The following is an 18,119-nucleotide window of genomic DNA, read 5'->3' as shown; positions in this document are numbered from 1 at the left end:
AGTTCACAGCCTCTTAACTAATTACACATTGTAACTAATTATACATGTTATACATTGTGGTTGAGAGGCAAAAACAGGAATTAGTGCCATCACGGCCAGCGGCTGCCTCCCAATGACACCTAATTAAAACTTGATGAACGCCCGTGTCTGCGATATCCAAGTCTCTGCTGTAAGCCTTTCCCTGTCACTCATTAAACAGTACTTAGCTGCCAATTGGTCCCCCTCCACCCCATCTTTTACATCTCTCTCTCTCACTGGTAGTACTAGCACACTAAGTGACAGGTTAATTGTAATAGCTGCTACACATAAACTAGGCTAAGTGTGAGGTGGTTTTGGAGCGGGGGGGGGAGGGGGTTCACACATCAGGGTTGGCAGCTTTAATTGTAAGTTTTGGCCTCCCCATCAACGTTACATATTCAAATCTCTTTCTTCTTTCACTGTTCCTCCTATTTTTCTTGGCTCCTTGTGTGTTTGTCCTCTCAGAGACAGACAGTGATTATGTGTGCGAAGACGTGGAGTATAATGCTATCAGGCCTGCATGTTGGAGAAGTGAATTAGAGCCTCCAATGCTGTTTCTCCAGCGTGGAGCTTGATGAGGGGGCAGAAGCCTTTGTGGTCTTATCATTAGAACACAATGGTCATGTTGTCATCAACCTTGCCATCTCCAATTGAAAAGACATGATTGTGTGTTGGGGGCTTTTTCTCTCTCTCTCCCTCCCCAACACCTCCCAACCTCCCCCTCGGACGCTCTGTGCTGAATAGAAGCAATTTTCCGAGAGCTATGAAATCACGTAATAGCTCCTAATATGCAGCTGCTCTGCTAGAAGCTGCAGCCACTATTTAAGTGGAAGTCATACACAATACGTGTTTATGGCTGAGGAAACATGAGCAAAGGCCAAGATTATTCACAAAAAACACACTCTCTTCACAATCAAATAATGACCTATTTCATGCATTAAAATGAGAATGTAATGGATTTTTCCCCGCAACACTGGCAGCCATTTGTTGTGCTTTTTAAAATTTCTGCAATTTGATTCATGTATTTGAATTCCATGTTTTGCCAGAAAAAAAGAGAGTGACATTTGTATAGATGTGTGAGAGAGGTGAAGTGCAGTGATTTGGTGGGCCGTGCCCATTCACGAGGGAACGCACAAAGACTCGTTTGAGACTGAAACCTGTCGCTTCCCTTCTCTTCCCCTCTCTCAGGTGTGTGTGATTCATATAAATCCAACCTTTAGCCCCTAACAGCCAAACTAGTCGATAGCTCCACTCATGTCTGCAGTGGCAAAAAGAAATAGCTTATATACCTACTGCATTCATCGAAACATCAGAGTGCCAACATTACATTGCCATTTGGGCACAGTTAACATATAACGAAAAACAAGGTTTTGTTTAAAGAAAGAAGATGTGATACAGATTTATTTTGACTAGTCCATTTGATTTAGAGCAGTTTAAATAACACGCATCAAAGATCATTCATTTCTTGGTTGGAGGACTTGCTGGAAAACAGGCAAAAAGATTTCTTACGGAAGAGTTTGGGTGTGTCTATATGGAATTGTGTCAAGGTCTTTACAGTGCTCACAAGATTCTGGGTTACAAAGTCCAAAACAGCAGTGCACACAGCTAGCTAGTAGCTGTGTTTCTATAAATATCCTGACAATATAGTATATGTGTATTATGCACAACAGTGTTGGGGAAGCTACTTAAAACTGAAGCTTCCCAAGCTACAAGCTACTCATAACTTAAAGTATGGTAACAATTTACAATAAAGTAGCATTTGTTAACATTAATAAACAACATTAGTTAACATGAACTAACAATGAACAATAGTATTTTTTATTAACTAACATTAACAAAGGCTGTAAAAAATATATTGTTCAATGTTAGTTCATGATACCTTATGCATTAACTAATGTTAACGAATGGAACCTTATTGTAATGTGTAACCAAAGTAGTTAAACTTCTGTACATTCAAGCTACTCTTTTAAAAAGAGTAGTAGTTAGCTACACTACAAGCTAATAACAAGTAGCCAACAACTGTGCATTGAAGTTATTTAAAGGTGCATTCAGTAGTTTGAAGCCAATTTAAAAGGTTTTACACATTAACGTGTGCAATTTGTGTTAAATTGTGTTTTTTTTTTAAGTTTAATCTGAATGGTGTACTGTACTCATAATAGTTTTCTATAAAAAGTGTTTTATTCTACATGGTGCAGGTCACCCCCTTCAATGTGTTTTGCCATGTTGAAATCACATAACCCATGGTGTTTCACTAAATGTCGAAGAAGAAAATACTCGCGCTAATTGGCTGCTGACTGTGTAGATAGATACGCTTGGCTATGCTTAGAACAGTGTTGTTTGGTGATGCGAAGAGTGAAAAGAATCAGAATGAGCTTTATTGCCAAGTATGCTAACACACACAAAGAATTTGTCATGGTGACAGAACACAATGGAACATATTTATTTATTGTGCTTTAGCAGCGGAGACAGCGGGAGATCCAGTAGCTGTACTGCCGAAGAAGCAAAAAAAGGTCTTCAAAAACGAGTTCTTCAAATACAGTATACATGGATATGCTGAATTTGATCATCAAAAACAATTCTAATGATTCCTTTACCATAACATTCTGTATCGCTAGATAATTGGGGTTTATTTCACGCTAAGCAGTTCTCTAATAAAGGTAATAACTGTCTTTAGTAAACCAACAGCAGAACAAAAGTTGTAGACATCCGCGCCAAATACTGAAAGGGCTTATATTTCCAAGTAGCTTTGGTGCGTAAGCTCAAAAAATCATACTAAGGTCCAAAAGACAGGGGAAGCTTGCACACAATGTGTAGAATAAGTCTTGCAAAGAAGAAATAGCATTATTTAGAAATAATGTGAAACGTAGACAGTCTCCAAAGATTATTGATATGAGGGACAATAATAATCTGTCCTTAACTGTAGTAGCATGTTCACTTGATTTCTGACGTTTGTTTTCAGGCAAAGCAATTATATTATAGGAGTAATAAATAACTTTAGAAATGATCTCAAACGCAGACATTTTCCAGATGCAAGTGATATTCCAAAGCTGACGGGGGCAGCAGAGTTGATCATGCTGATCCATGTCGGAAGATGGCAGTATAGCGTCTAACACCACTGTAACATGGGTACTTAAAGTACACGAAGAAGAGCAATGCTAACTCTAGCTAGAGAACTAATGAATGCCCCTATAATACAGAAATTATTTTTTAGATGTAACAATTGGATTATATTATTGAATTCAGCCATCTGATTAATTAGGGTGACATTCCATTACAAAAATTAACCATGATTTTACTACAGTAACCATAGTTTAACCATGATATAATTAGTAAAACCAGTGTGTCGGACCGCAGGTAATGATGGACCTGAGTAACAGGGGCCCTCCCTGGATGGGGGCCCACAGAAAGGCTTCATTGATATTCCATTATATTATCATTTGTTATATAGTAATAACATGATATTGGTTGGAAGAAAACTTCACAAGACTCTGTTTTCTACCTGTAAAAATTGCGAGTTCCCCTATAATCTGCCTTGTCACCTCCCATGTTAGCGACCCCCAACCCCCTTTATAAAAGTGAAAGAGATCTGGTCCGTCAGCGGCTCGCGGTCCAAACTGAGTACATGTCCTGATGTCGTTTGCTTAGTCCATTAATGTATCTACAGAAATTAATCCAAAATCAGACATTCAAAAGAAACAGGAGCAGAGAAAGATCAGGAGGTAGCAGACAAAAAACAAAATAGTTTTTAACAGAAGAAAAGTGAGCCATACATGTCAACATAGCTACTTAGGTGAATATTTGTTTGATATTCATGTAAACATGGTCCAAAATTAACACCTGGCATGCACCAAATGCAAGAAAAAAAATTCTTTTGGTGAGAAAATAAATGGAAATATTCACCAGGTGGTAGGTAACATTATTAGCAACTGCATCTTTACATGCTTTTCATTAAACAGTGAACAAAAATCAGATGCTTGCTTAAAGTGACGTGCACAATTCAAATCAAACATCTGCCACTACTCACGTATCTACTGTATAAACATATTTTACTTCAGTGCAAAATCTATGATGCATAACTGTTATTTTTTTCCAAAACTCCATGAGATACATGTGACATTTTCCTCACATTAAGCCACCATAAGAACATGAGAGGAACAAAATCACCTGTCGTTGTGCTCACATGCTGTTGTCTATTTAAAGAGATATTTCCAATTTAGCTTGTGTTCTGAGTATCAGTGTAAATCATTGTAAATGGAACAATTTATGCATGTAAACGATAAACATGTAACAAATATATATGCAAATAATAAATGCAGTTTAAAACATTTATTGATGGAATATTATGAATTTGACAATTTTTCAAAAGCTAAAATGCAACCAATATGATGAATATTATATATTATATTATTATGATATAAATATATATACTATATATATATATATATATATATATATATATATATATATATATATATATATATATATATATATAAAAGTAATATTTCCAAATTGTACCTAGAAGGGTTACCTAGAAGGTTAGAAGGTCCCTTCATAATTAACAGCATGAGCTGAGAAATAATTTATTTTATATTTAAGTTAAATGGAAATTGTAACCAAAACATACCTAGAATCGGGAAACCTGTAACAATACCCGGGCCAGCCTTAATATTAAGTTAATTTTGGACCCTGTATAAATATCAGTTAGCAAGTTAAGACTTTCTAAAACTACCTTAGGCAAACTGGAATATTTTATTAGATAAATCTGAGATTTTTAAAACCAACCTTTTTCAAATTCCTTTAGCTTCTGTAAGGCCTCATCTCTTTCCTCTTGCATTTGTTTACACTGAAACAAAAACGAAACTACATTAAACATACATTAACAAGTGTGGCTCAGTGTTTATAGTAATGGCAAAGTATAGCACCCAATTGATAGAACAGATTTTTGATGTGAAAGAAAACATCAGTTATATGTTATGAAGGGCAAAACATCCTAACCTTAACAGCACAATAAACAAGAATATAAAAATGACAAAAGAAAACACAGCATGACAACAAAACTTGTCTTACCTCCTTTTTGATTTTCTCATGTTCTTTTTGGAGGCTCTCATACTGAAGAAGTACTGCAGAAATACATGGACGCCAGTTAAACATGTCTTTCCAAAGAACTACAAAATCAGTTTTTGCAATCAGTAAAAAAATAAGAGGAAACTTCAATCACAACCCACAACTCATGTCCAGAGTGAGGATTGCTCATGGAAACTAACACTTATTTCCACCCTGAAATTTAACACAAAAGTATTTTTAACGGTGGAGTGCAAAAACATACAATTACAAATAGAGGAAAAAATCTGAATTGTCTTTTAGGAGAAGAGGCACATGTTATTTGGACAAGACAATGTCTGCTCTTCTACTGTACATATCTACATAGCCTGTGGAATGAATCAGCACCACCTCTACTGGTCTAAGACATGATCTGATTGTGACATAATGTTTAACAAACCACACTGCATCTGGGTTATTACCCAGTGAGACAGAGTACCAAGGAAAAGACCCTTATCAGACAGTAACTTAAGTTTCATTTGGTCAAGTTGCCCCTTCCAGAGTACAACATAATGTGAATAATCTTAATGTTCTGTGCCTCTATTCATGAGGTCTGAAGTGTGTTTTCTACAAGGGACAGTGTGAACATTGCTTTAAAGCGAAAGTTCACCCAAAAATGAAAATTCTATCATCATTTACTCACCCTCATAAAATCCCAGATGTGTATGACTTTCTTTCTTCTGCTGAACACAATCGAAGATATTTTTTAGAAAAATATCTAAGCTCTGTAGGTCCATTCAATGCAAGTGAATGGTGGACAGAAATTTGAAGCTCCAAAAAGCATATAAAGGGAGCATAAAAGTAATCCATATGATTCCAGTGGTTAAATCCATCACTGTGTCTGAATATCCATACTTCTTTACTATATACAGTAGTATACCAAAAATAATATGTCAATGGAGTTGTATGTCAGAATCGACAGTATTCATGATGCAGTAAGTGAGAAACACCCGGATGACCTACTATTTCCGCCGAGATTTTGAAGTGTGGATCGACTGGACAATTAGCTATCCCATAATCCCTCGGGAGCTGAAGCGATGTCACGTTCAACACACGTTCATTTAAACGAACAGCGGTGAATCATGAGGCGGACGGCTATTCTCAACTGTAAGTGCTATATATACCTAGATAATTGTTGCTTAAATGGTGCTAGCAATAATACTCATAATAACAGCAGTATAATATTAAACGGTTGTATTATGATTATTATGATTATTTATTAATGAACGAAATCATAAATCATATTTAAACAAAATCACAAAAGCGTACTGAATATCAGCATGTTGTGATTCAGCCATAGCAGCCTTGTGCCTGAGGTAATCAGATTTTTTCATTAATGTTTTCATCAATACTGTAAAGTTCTGTTGTGCAGCATTTTATTTTACCAAAAATAAAATGTAAATTTTTGTTAAAAGTGAATTATTATATTTTCATTTGATTAAATATTATGATTAATACATGCAGCTTTAATTAAAACATTTAACATGGAATCCAGAAAAAATTAAAATGAAAACACAGAAACTGTAAGACTTTATGACGTTCTTTTAATCAAGCCATTTTGTGTGTAATTTCATAAAAAATCTGAGGTTTTTATTTGTTGCCTAAGTAGCAGGGTACCAGGGCTGGTTTCATACCGAAGCCAGAATTTTGGTATCGGAGAAACCCTAGTCAGGAGCTTCAGTTAATGTTCATATCAACCACCAGAATGGGGAAAAATTTTGATCTCAGTGATTTCGACTGTGGCATGATTGTTGGTGCCAGATGGGCTGGTTTGAGTATTTCTGTAACTGCCGATCTCCTGGGATTTTCACGCACAACAGTGTCTGGAGTTTATAGAGAATGGTGCGAAATACAAAAAACATCCAGCGAGCAGCAGTTCTCTGGGCGAAAATGGCTTGTTAATGACAGAGGTCCGAGGAGAATGGCCAGACTGGTCCAAGCTGACAGGAAGGCGACAGTAATCCAAATAAACACGCATTACAACAGTGCTATGAAGAAAAGCATTTCTGAACGTACAACACATCGAACATTAAGGCGGATGGGATACAGCAGCACAAGACCCCTCCGGGTACCACTATTGTCAGCTTAGAACAAGAAACTGAGACTGCAGTGGGCATAGGCTCACCAAAACTGGACAGTAGATGATTGGAAAAACATCACCTGGTCTGACAAATCTGGATTTCTACTAAGGTACACAAATGGTAGGCCCACTGCAGCCTCAGTTTTCTGTTCTTGGCAGAAGTGGAACCCAACTTGGTCTTCTGTGGTTGTAGCCCATCCGCCTCAAGGTTCAATGTGTTGTGCATTCTGAGATGCTATTCTGCTCTCTACAATTGTACAAAGTGGTTATCCGAGTTACTGTAGCCTTTCTGTTAGTTTGAACCAGTCTGGCCATTCTCCGTTGACCTCTCTCATCAACAAGGTGTTTTCGTCCACAGAACTGTCGCTCTCTGGTTGTTTTCTGTTTTTCGCACCATTCTTAGTAAACTCTAGAGCAGCGGTCTGCAACCTATAGCACAGACATTGACCAAGAAAATAAAAAATGGCACTCTGTGTCAAAGAGTTTGCCAACCCCTGCTCTAGAGACCGTTGTGCGTGAAAATCTCAGGAGATCAGCAGTTACAGAAATACTCAAATCAGCCCGTCTGGCACCAACAATCATGCCACGGTCTAAATCACTGAGATCATATTTTTTCCCCATTCTGATGGTTGATGTGAACATTAACTGAAGCTCCTGACCTATATCCGCATGATTTTATACATTACACTGCTGCCACATTATTGGCTGATTAGATTATCGCATGAATAAGTACATGTACAGGTGTACCCAATAAAGTGGCCAGTGAGTGTAGATTTAACCACTGGAGTTGTATGGATTACTTTTATGCTGCCTTCATATGCTTTTTGGAGCTTTAAAGTTCTGGCTACCATTCACTTCCACTGAATGGACCAAACAAAGCTGAAATATTTTTCTAAAATCTTTGTTTGTATTCATTAGAAGAAAGAAAGGCATACACATCTGGGATGGCATGAGGGTGAGTAAATGATTTGAAGATTTTCGTTTTTGGGTGAACTATTCCTTTAAGATACCTGTGAGAGAGTTGTTTACTGACCTAATTCTAGAAGGAAATTATACAGCAGTGAGGAACATGAATAAAATGTGTATCTGTTAAGATAGATTTCATGTGCTTTCATATTTGAATGAAACACAAAAGAAATCGAGCCGCCAACCAGGATGTTCACCAAAAATGTATGTGCATGTCTACACAAGCCTCCGAAAGTAAACAGGTTTCCAGAGTTAAAAACTTTTTGTAGAATTTTCCTCTGCATGCAAGAGGGATCAAGTGCAAGGAAGGAGAATGCAACAGTGTAATCTCTGTTTCACTTCAGAGTATATTGGTTGGTTTATTATTATGCCAGTTTATTTGTTCTCCAAACATGTTTAAGAAGTATTATGGATTTTTCTTTCTGGAAATAAAGTTAAATGACCAAATCGACATCGAGACGAGTATTGGAACATGAAATGGCAACATCATGTCTTATAATACATGCGTAAACTGTTCACAGTTAGACTCCAGTTATTTCCTAAATGCACCGTGATTCCAGTGCATACCAATTGCACACAAGAGCGTTGTTTTTGCGCACCGGCCCTCTTCTTGCATTTGACACTGTGACACGTACCTTGGTTGGACAGATCTGAAATCATCTTTACTTCTTTCTTCCCTTCTGTAGACGCCATTGAGAACTCCTGTGGTCACCGATTCAAAGCTCCGGTAAACCACAGCGCGAACGATACAGGAAGTGACACCTGGACACAGCACGCGCACTCAGTTAAAGCGCTCTATCAGAACTCGCTTCTTTACCCGTACTAGTAATTTAATGTCCAAGTGGTTGATTTTTATTAAAACTAAGAGATTTAAACATTTTCTGTTTGTTATATCAAGTTTTTTTCTTCTTCTTTACAATGCCGTCATCATTTATGTTTGGTAGCCTACTTTTCAAGTGCCTTTTATGTGATTTTATTTTAACCTTGTCCCAAACCCAGATATTCAATATTCACTATTAAACTATGAAAATCTATTGTAAAAATTCAATACAAATGTTTACGTTTATAACGGTGACATAAGCCATTTCAATATTTATTGCGTGAAAAATGTTTCTATTAATTTCTCATACATTTCGACTGTCCCACATTGTGGCGTCATTTCCATCACATCAAACAATGTTGAATTTTTTTTTTTTTTTTTTCCAAAAGTTAGTGTACTGGTTTAGTCGTTGACAAAGTGTGAGTGAAGAGCATGATCGATGTGACATATGAGTGCGATGTTTGAAGAAAACAAAGAAAAATCAAGGTAAATATCTTGTGAGAAGAATGCTTTTATTGGCCGTCACTTTCAGCCAAACTATAATTTTGCCAAAAGGGTTATAAAAATAATTTAAAAAAAAAAAATAATAATAAATAAAAAAATCCATGTATTCAGGATAGGCTAAATAAAATGTTAGCTATGAAATTAGCCTTAGCAAGACAACGGAGTTGGCAATTTTACTCCAAAAACTGTAATTTTAAAAATGTAATTTCCTTTTTGAGATTTGGTGGAAATGACACTGTTGTTGAAATTTTCATGACTTTTAGGAAATAATATACATCTCCTGTGATAAATGTACATACACTGCTGGACATTGTTAGTAGACTAAATAAACAAGTGAGGGTGTGAAGTCTTTTAAGTAACTTCACAGTGCTAAAAGTGCCGGAAGTTGAACAAACACTCATTAAAAATGTACCATATTATTAGCCATCCTTAATTAAAATAAGAAATTACAAGGACAGTAAAGGTGTAACAGCGTCTTACAGATTTCGAAGCAGATCCTACATCTATTTAAAACAGTTTTACACTTTAAATACTAATAGTTATCTCAAAGAAAAAAATATATTGTTGACTCAACTTCAGCTTTATTTTTTACTATTCTTACTAGATTTAATTAAGTTACACTTACTCTCTAAACCCTAAAGATGTCATTAATAAAAACAATCAATTGGTCGTAATTAAACAAATGTCACATTTTGGAATTGTAACTCAAATATATACGTTCTTTAAACTTTGGCTTCGAGTACAATAAACTCAAAATTATCAAGTACATAATTGCGGCTGTGTGGAATACCCATAAGCCCTTGCGCTTGAATAAATGATGCATGTTTGATCAAGACAAGGGAACTTATGGAGAAATATAATAATTTTTTATTAAAAATGAATATATTTGGGGCCTGGGTAGCTCAGTGAGTATTGACGCTGACTACCACCCCTGGAGTCGCGAGTTTGAATCTAGTGTGTGCTGAGTGACTCCAGCCACGTCTCCTAAGCAAACAAATTGGTCCGGTTGCTAGGGAGGGTAGTCACATGGGGTAACCTCCTCATGGTCACGATTAGGGGTTCTCGCTCTCAATGGGGCGTGTAGGAAGTTGTGCATGGGTCGCGGAGAGTAGCATGAGCCTCCACGTGCTGCGAGTCTCCGTGGTGTCATGCACAATGAGCCACGTGATAAGATGCGCGGATTGACTGTCTCAGAAGTGGAGGCAGCTGAGACTTGTCCTCCGCCACCCGGATTGAAGTGAGTAACCGTGCCACCACGAGGACCTACTATGTAGTAGGAATTGGGCATTCCAAATTGGGAGAAAAGATGATATATAAATATATATATATATATATATATATATATATATATATATATATATATATACATACACATATATATATATATATATATATATATATATATATATATATATATATATATATGTGTGTATGTATATATATATATATATATATACATACACACATATATATATATATATATGTGTGTATGTATATATATATATATATATATATATATATATATACATACACACATATATATATATATATATGTGTGTATGTATATATATATATATATATATATGTGTGTGTGTGTGTATGTGTGTATATATATATATATATATATATATATATACATACACACATACACATATATATATATATATATATATATATATATATATTAAATGTTATGACTATTGCTGTTGTTTTATTGTAGCTGGTTGATAGTTGTGATTTGTGTTTAGTCACCATTAGGGTGATTATTGTTACCTCTGGTAAGCTTGGAGCCTGTTAAATTTAAGTAATTCTTCTCTACTCAATTGTTCTTTACAGAAAGTGCATATTTATGTGCACTAAGAAGTACTAGGGAGAATCCAATGAGTCATATGGGTAGTCCAGTCATAACTTGTCTTATCCTGCATAAAATGTGCTATAACTCAATTTAAATAATTAAACTATAATTTAATCACAGATGATTTAAGTTTACTTTTAACTAGTTAACTGTACTTAAATAATTAAGTTCACTTTACTTGAACCAAATAAGTGTTTGCTAAGAAAAAGCATGCAGACCGGCTGCCTTAAAAAAATTAAAGCTCAACTAATTTGATTTTACTGTGTAGTAACTATTTTTGAAAGACTTTTCCCACAAAAAACAACAGAAAATCCCCGGTATTTTCACTTGCTTTAAGAAAAATATGCAAATATTATGACAATAAACAAATCAGTGTGTCAGTCATGATAATAATATAATTTAATTCATCTGAGAGGTTTGACAGGACCGCAATCAACACAGGTAAAACACGTTTATGCACAGAAAAGAGGATGTTTAATCATTCTTGTATCAGCACATACTTGTATATTTGAAAGCACAGCTGCTGTAAACATCCTCCATCCTACTCTAAAGGGAAATAACACTGTCAGTGACAGTCACACACTATATGATCAATCAACACCTATAATTACATGGCTGTCATCTTACTGGAAACTAAGTTCTTGTTCAGGCTTTCATTAGTTTTTTTTTTAACATTAAAAATAAATAAAAACAAATATCTTCAACCATTGGCCATTATTAACTAGTTAGAAAGTAAACCAAATAGCCTTAATTATTACATTGGAATTATATTGGAATGTTTGGAAATCTGGTATGACGTGTGTTTATGGTGTGTGTATGATGCTCCAGTGATAGTTGAAGTGAGAGAACAAATGTGTGCAAGTCAGCCCTGAATTTTCCTTTTGAGCTCAAATGTTTTACACACTCTCTTTAGTTTGGGGACAGTGAAACAAAAAAGAAAAGTACTACAGAACAGTTTTTATCTCTGGAAACAAAACAGTAAACCAAAACAAAAGCAAACATAGAGTACAGCAATCACAATTACACATCTTATCCACACACTGCAATACACACAAACATGTAAAACACAACAATGGGGGTCAAAACATATTGGTTTAACAACATTATATGTTTACAGAACCATTATATGCATGTATGATTTATGTCATAACCCAGAGTTAACCCCCAATAATCTTAACATCATTGTATTCGGTATCATAGTAAAGGTGGACACAGGGGTCTGAGATGAGATTTTGGGGGCGCACAGGTCATGTGACCTTTGGCCTAAGCCTCCTGAAGGTGTTTAGGTCTTAAGAGGTGCCGTGGCGGGCAGCGGACTCTCTCGGGTAGAACTCGGACAGCGTGCTCTGAGGAATTCTCTTCAGCATTTCTTTGGGGAAGATACGGAGCAGCTGCCAACCAATGTCTAGTGTCTCGAACACAGTTCTGTTGTCATAGGGACCTAGAGAAATTGATACACACACACTTCAGAAAAGTCCAATGACTTAAAAAAATAAATAAAAAAAAATAAAATAAAAACGTTCAGAAAATTTGTTTATTCAAAAGGCGTGCAAGCATAGAAAACACAAATACAGAGATAAAAGAAAGACTTGGGTGAAAAAGTTAGCTTCTGCAGAAAATAAACAGAATATACTGAATGCAATGGAATGCACTGCTTTCAAAATATATCTTTTCTATAGCCCTGTATTTTGCATAAAAAAACAAAATACCATATCAAAACCACAAACTGACTCAACGTAATTCATGTCATGTTTTAGTTAAACAACAGAAAATTGCTTTACAAGAAGAAAACATTGTATTGTTGTATAAAAAATGTTGAGTGAATGCATGTTTTGTTCTCTGTAAATAGAAGCAATAACAGATTATTTGAGTCCAAAATGTGTTGGTGGAATGTAGACAATGTCCTTTTCTACCAATGATGGTAATGACAGTGATTGTGTGAGCACACAAAGGCAGTGGAGAGATTTCTTCCCCAAAATAAGGCTGTGATCAATGTGAAAGATGTACATGTGTTTTTTTGAAAGAGAAGTGGAGGGTTTGTTGGAGACGGAGGGCCTTGCACCTTGTGCCTCACTGAAGAGCAGCAGCATTCAGAAGAACATTCACTGGGGTGAAAGTGCTTTGCGGCAGAGCAAGAGCAGTGGCGGACAGAAATACTGCCAAGTGGCTTCCGATACAGAGTATTAAAACAGAATACAGCATAATAGTACATGCACACACACTGTCAGCAGCCTAATTCTGGAATTTGCTGAGGTTGGTGGCATAGCTTGGCTAGAGGAAAATTAAATAAAATGTATCTAGTTTACTATGCTTTTAAGCAGAGGAAGTTTTTGAAATGATTGCCTGTTTGTAGGTTTCCTAACTGGAGCACAGCGGGAAAGCCTCAATAAGTTCCTTAAAGATTTTAATTGTCTTTAAAGTTCATCCAAAAATGAAAATTCTCTAAATATTTACTCACTTTCTTGCCATCCCAGATGTGTGACTTTCTTTCTTCTGCTGAACACAAACAAAGATTTTTAGGATCTCAGCTCTGTAGGTCCACACAATTCAGGTGAATGGTGACCAGACCTTTCAAGCTCCAAAAATCACAAAGTCAGCATTAAAGTAATCCATATGACTCCAGTGGTTAAATTAATGTCTTCTGAAGCACTGCAATCACTTTGGGTGAGAAACAGATCAATATTACAATACTTGTTTTGCTATATATCTCCATTTTCACTTTCACTTTCAGAATGTGAAAGTGGAGATTCATAGTTAAAAAACTTAAAGACTTAAATATTTATCTGTTTCTCATCCACACTTTTTACATTGCTTCTGAAGATATGGATTTAACCACTGGAGTAATATGGATTATTTTTATGCTGCCATTATGTGCTTTTTTGAGCTTGAAAGTTTTGGTCACCATTCCCTTGCATTGTGTGGACCTACAGAGCTGAGATATTCTTCTAAAAATCTTTGTTTGTGTTCAGCAGAAGAAAGTCATCCACATCTGGGATGGCATGAGGATGAGTAACTGATGAGAGAATTTTCATTTTTGGGTGACGTATCCCTTTAAAGTTAAACTACAGGTTTAGAATCCTATGCCAATTTCAGACTAGAGCAAACAAGCCTAAGACAAGAGCAGAAAGAGCAAGAGCTCGTACCTTGAGCAATGAAGTTCTTCTCAAACTTTTGTAGGAACTCCAGGTACAACAGATCATCAGGGGTCAAAGCTTCCTCACCCACCACAGCTTTCATGGCCTGAACATCTTTACCAATGGCATAACATGCATACTGTGAAAGAGAGAGAGAGAGGAACATAGAGACAAACGGTAAACATCATCATCATTAGCCAACATACTCTTTTATCTGAAAGTAAACAATAAGAATAGCACAACATGTTTACCAGTTGGTTAGAGACATCAGCATGATCCTTGCGAGTCATTCCCTCTCCAATAGCAGATTTCATCAAACGAGAGAGAGATGGCAGTACATTGATGGGAGGATAAATCTTTAGGAAAAAAAAAAAAAAAAAAAAAAAAAGAGAGTTCAGTTGAGCACTGTATTAACTTAAACTTTATAAACTTAATTCCTTAAAATCCATATGTTAGTGTCTTTGCAGAGGATTTAATACCCTCGCTTTTTACTTGTCTATTATGACTCTTGAAACTTCTCACCTGTCGGTTATGTAGTTGCCTGTCTACATAAACCTGTCCCTCTGTGATGTACCCTGTCAGATCAGGAATTGGGTGGGTGATATCTGTATTGATATGAAATAAAAATATTTTAGCATTTTTATTTTATTTTTGTATGCCTATTAAAACTGTGTCCAATGAATTAATTTTTTTTTTTTTTTTTTTTTGCCAATTTATTTACTATATTGGCAAAAAAAAAGGTTTTACAAAAAACATGTCAGTTGCTGTCTTTGATGACAATAACCAGTATAGCAATTTTGTGTGTTGGGCAGTGAAGAGACAGAGTTATCGAGATAGAAGGTCCAACAGTGAGAAAAAGACAGAAAGAAAAAGAGATGGTGGTTTCCCGGTGCTGCTATAATGGGAAAGACCTATTCAGAAACACACACAGGTCCTTCACAAGGATGTTTCTATAGTAACCAAAGCCATCAAGAGTACTAGTTACTGGGCACAGTGGCTGTGTCCGACCAGAACACAAAATAAAGATGTGAACATTTTCTCTACTGTCCACAATCAGCCTGATTCTGGATCTTTCTTACCTGTATAATAGATGAAAAGTGATGAAAGAAATCTTATAGATAATTCTATCCAAGTATAAAGTGTGTGAGTAGTGAGAATGGGTGTGATGGTCATTATGATAGTCATTACAAAAAAAATTATATATATAAAGTTGTAAAGTATTTATACATAGTAGTACTCCAGTAACACCGTAAAAAAATGACTGTTATGGTAATGAGAATCATCATGAAAACACTGGGATGGTAAAAGTCTGGATGAGTTACGGTAATGAGAATTGGGTGGTAAATAATGCCAGAAACGAAAAAAATCTTTAAACAATATTCCGGGTTCAATACAAGTTAAACTCAATCAACAGAATTTGTGGCATAATGTTGATTACCACAAAAATAATTTCGACTCGTTCCTCTTTTTCTTTATTAAAAAAAAGAAAAGAAAAAAAAAGAAGCAAAACTCGGTTACAGTGAGGCACTTACAATAGAAGTGAATGAGGCCTAACTTGAATTGAACCCGAAATATTCCTTTAATGGTCTCAAATGTAGGCATCATTTCCTTTATGAAAATATATAATTTCATTTGTTTCTGTATCGATTTGGGCTTAAATACGACCTTGGTATTTTCTAAACCGGTTTTGTAAGAATTGCCTTATGTGTGACTGAAGTGTGAATGTGTGTGTGCCCACCATCATTAGGCATGGTCAAAATGGGGATCTGAGTGATTGATCCATTTCTGCCTTCCACTCTACCAGCACGCTCGTAGATTGTAGCAAGATCAGTGTACATGTAACCTGGGAAACCACGACGACCTGGCACCTCTTCACGGGCAGCAGACACCTATACAACACACACACCAGGACAAAAAGGTGTTTCACATCATGACTTGGGAAGTTGTGCAATGTATGCATCACAGGAGACACTTGGGTCACACTTTATTTTAGTGTTAATGTTACCGTGTATTTACATTTACTGCGTAATACTAATGAAATACATGTAATTACTGTGTATTTGCATATTGTTAATACTACAGTAATTAATAACAGTAAAATGTGTAACACAGACACTATAAAATAAAGTGTTACTGACATTTGCATAAATTCCAACTTAAGAACAGTCTGAACTTAGAGATTTTGTCTTCAAATACATTCCTTGAAGGTTAAAAAAAAAAAAAAGTAATCCATTTGATTGGTAAAAACATAACCCATCAGCTGAGGTCTGTCGAAGCCTAAAGGTGACAGTTACAGGTGAAGTATATTAAAAAAACGAATATAATACAACATATTAAAATACTATGCCTTATTTTGGTTTTAGTGTGCACAGACAACTATGAGTGAGTCATTGGAAGGTTGATACCCTCAAAGTGTAAACACTGTAGCCCAACAGTGCTTTCAAAACATTGCTCTGTTATTTAAGCATGAATTATTGACATGGCAGCAATTACTCAACCAATGGTGTAAGACAAGGACGAATTAGGGCAGTGACATCTGTATTACCTCTGTACCAAATGATCAATGGAAATCATTACCATTAATCTCCCCTTTACTTGCTACATCCACACACTGATACACTTTATTAAGTAGAAAATACACTCAGATCTTCTACCAAGGTTAAAGAGTTTCAAATACTCCTAAACCACCAATTCTGTTCTTAGCCTAACCTTTCCCAGGTTGAATAGGAAAGGAAGTTAAATATTAATGCTCCTGGCGCTTTTTGGAAGCGTCTGACTACGAAAGAAGCAAAAGCAGGCAGCTCTGATAGGACTGAATGTATCCCAAGGTTACAGCTTCACAAAGGCAGTAGGCAACGGTCCTTTCACATGCACGCAAACTATTTAGAATGAGTATTATGCGTTTGACACATTTAGACATCAAAACATGTTCCATTGCACAAAAACGATTATCAGTGGTATGAGGGAGGAAAAAAAGGAGATGGTGCCAGAAAAGGGAAGCCAAAAAAAAAAAAAAAAAAAGCCTCTCTCTCATACTGAGCATCTGAGAATAATTAACTTAAGGCATCTCTGTGAGGCTGAGGAACATCACGGAATGCAGCTTTTCCACTCTTTCTCTTTCAGAACTTATGTTATGATTGCTGCACAAATGCTACTTTGTGCTTGTCTTCTGCTTGTTTCTTGTACCACTGGTTTGGTTCGTGTCGTAGGGTATGTTCAGGATTGTGTTTTTCCATACTACTCGTACAATTTTTGCAGTATGTGTACTGTGCACAGAATGCAAATTTTCTGTATGCATAAAATACCCTACTAGATATGCCAAAATGTGCAGTATACAACCAGAGCACACTGCATCAATACTGTGTGCACATATTGCAATACATTTAACTTGACCTTCCATTTTCAGTGTGACAAAGTGGTATACATTTTTTGTCATCTCTTTCAGGACCAATTTGATTGGACTTCCAAAAGGGAAGATATTTCACAGGTGAAAATAAGATGCCACTCTAAATAAAAAAATGCAGCAGGTCATGTGACAACATTAATGTACCATGCTAAAACTTGAAATGTTTAGTGTTGCACACTGTGTACGTTTTAACATACTATATATATTTTTTTAAATGTATGCAGTACAAAGTATGC

General features: G+C 35.9%; 2 protein-coding genes across 2 annotated transcripts in view; both read right to left on the bottom strand.

Moving 5' to 3' along the window:
- Positions 1-8,924, bottom strand: part of LOC127455568 (shootin-1-like) — a 40,065-nt gene extending 31,141 nt beyond the window's left edge. Inside the window, exons 1-3 of the mRNA XM_051723574.1 lie at positions 8,800-8,924; positions 5,086-5,138; positions 4,801-4,861 (exon numbers count right to left, since the gene is read on the bottom strand). Coding sequence (XP_051579534.1) covers positions 4,801-4,861; positions 5,086-5,138; positions 8,800-8,857 — 172 coding nt within the window. The 5' untranslated portion in view covers positions 8,858-8,924. The remainder of the gene's footprint in view (positions 1-4,800; positions 4,862-5,085; positions 5,139-8,799) is intronic.
- A 2,794-nt stretch (positions 8,925-11,718) lies between these two features.
- Positions 11,719-18,119, bottom strand: part of LOC127455569 (V-type proton ATPase subunit B, brain isoform-like) — a 34,403-nt gene continuing 28,002 nt past the window's right edge. The window contains exons 10-14 of the mRNA XM_051723575.1: positions 16,216-16,366; positions 15,000-15,082; positions 14,729-14,833; positions 14,487-14,616; positions 11,719-12,784 (exon numbers count right to left, since the gene is read on the bottom strand). Of these exons, the coding sequence (XP_051579535.1) occupies positions 12,633-12,784; positions 14,487-14,616; positions 14,729-14,833; positions 15,000-15,082; positions 16,216-16,366 (621 nt within the window). The 3' untranslated portion in view covers positions 11,719-12,632. The remainder of the gene's footprint in view (positions 12,785-14,486; positions 14,617-14,728; positions 14,834-14,999; positions 15,083-16,215; positions 16,367-18,119) is intronic.

This window comes from Myxocyprinus asiaticus, chromosome 17 (genome assembly GCF_019703515.2).
Source record: "Myxocyprinus asiaticus isolate MX2 ecotype Aquarium Trade chromosome 17, UBuf_Myxa_2, whole genome shotgun sequence".
Taxonomy (NCBI): Eukaryota; Metazoa; Chordata; class Actinopteri; order Cypriniformes; family Catostomidae; genus Myxocyprinus; species Myxocyprinus asiaticus.
The sequence above is the reverse complement of the archived record's forward strand: the minus strand, read 5'-3'. Positions and strand labels throughout refer to the sequence as shown.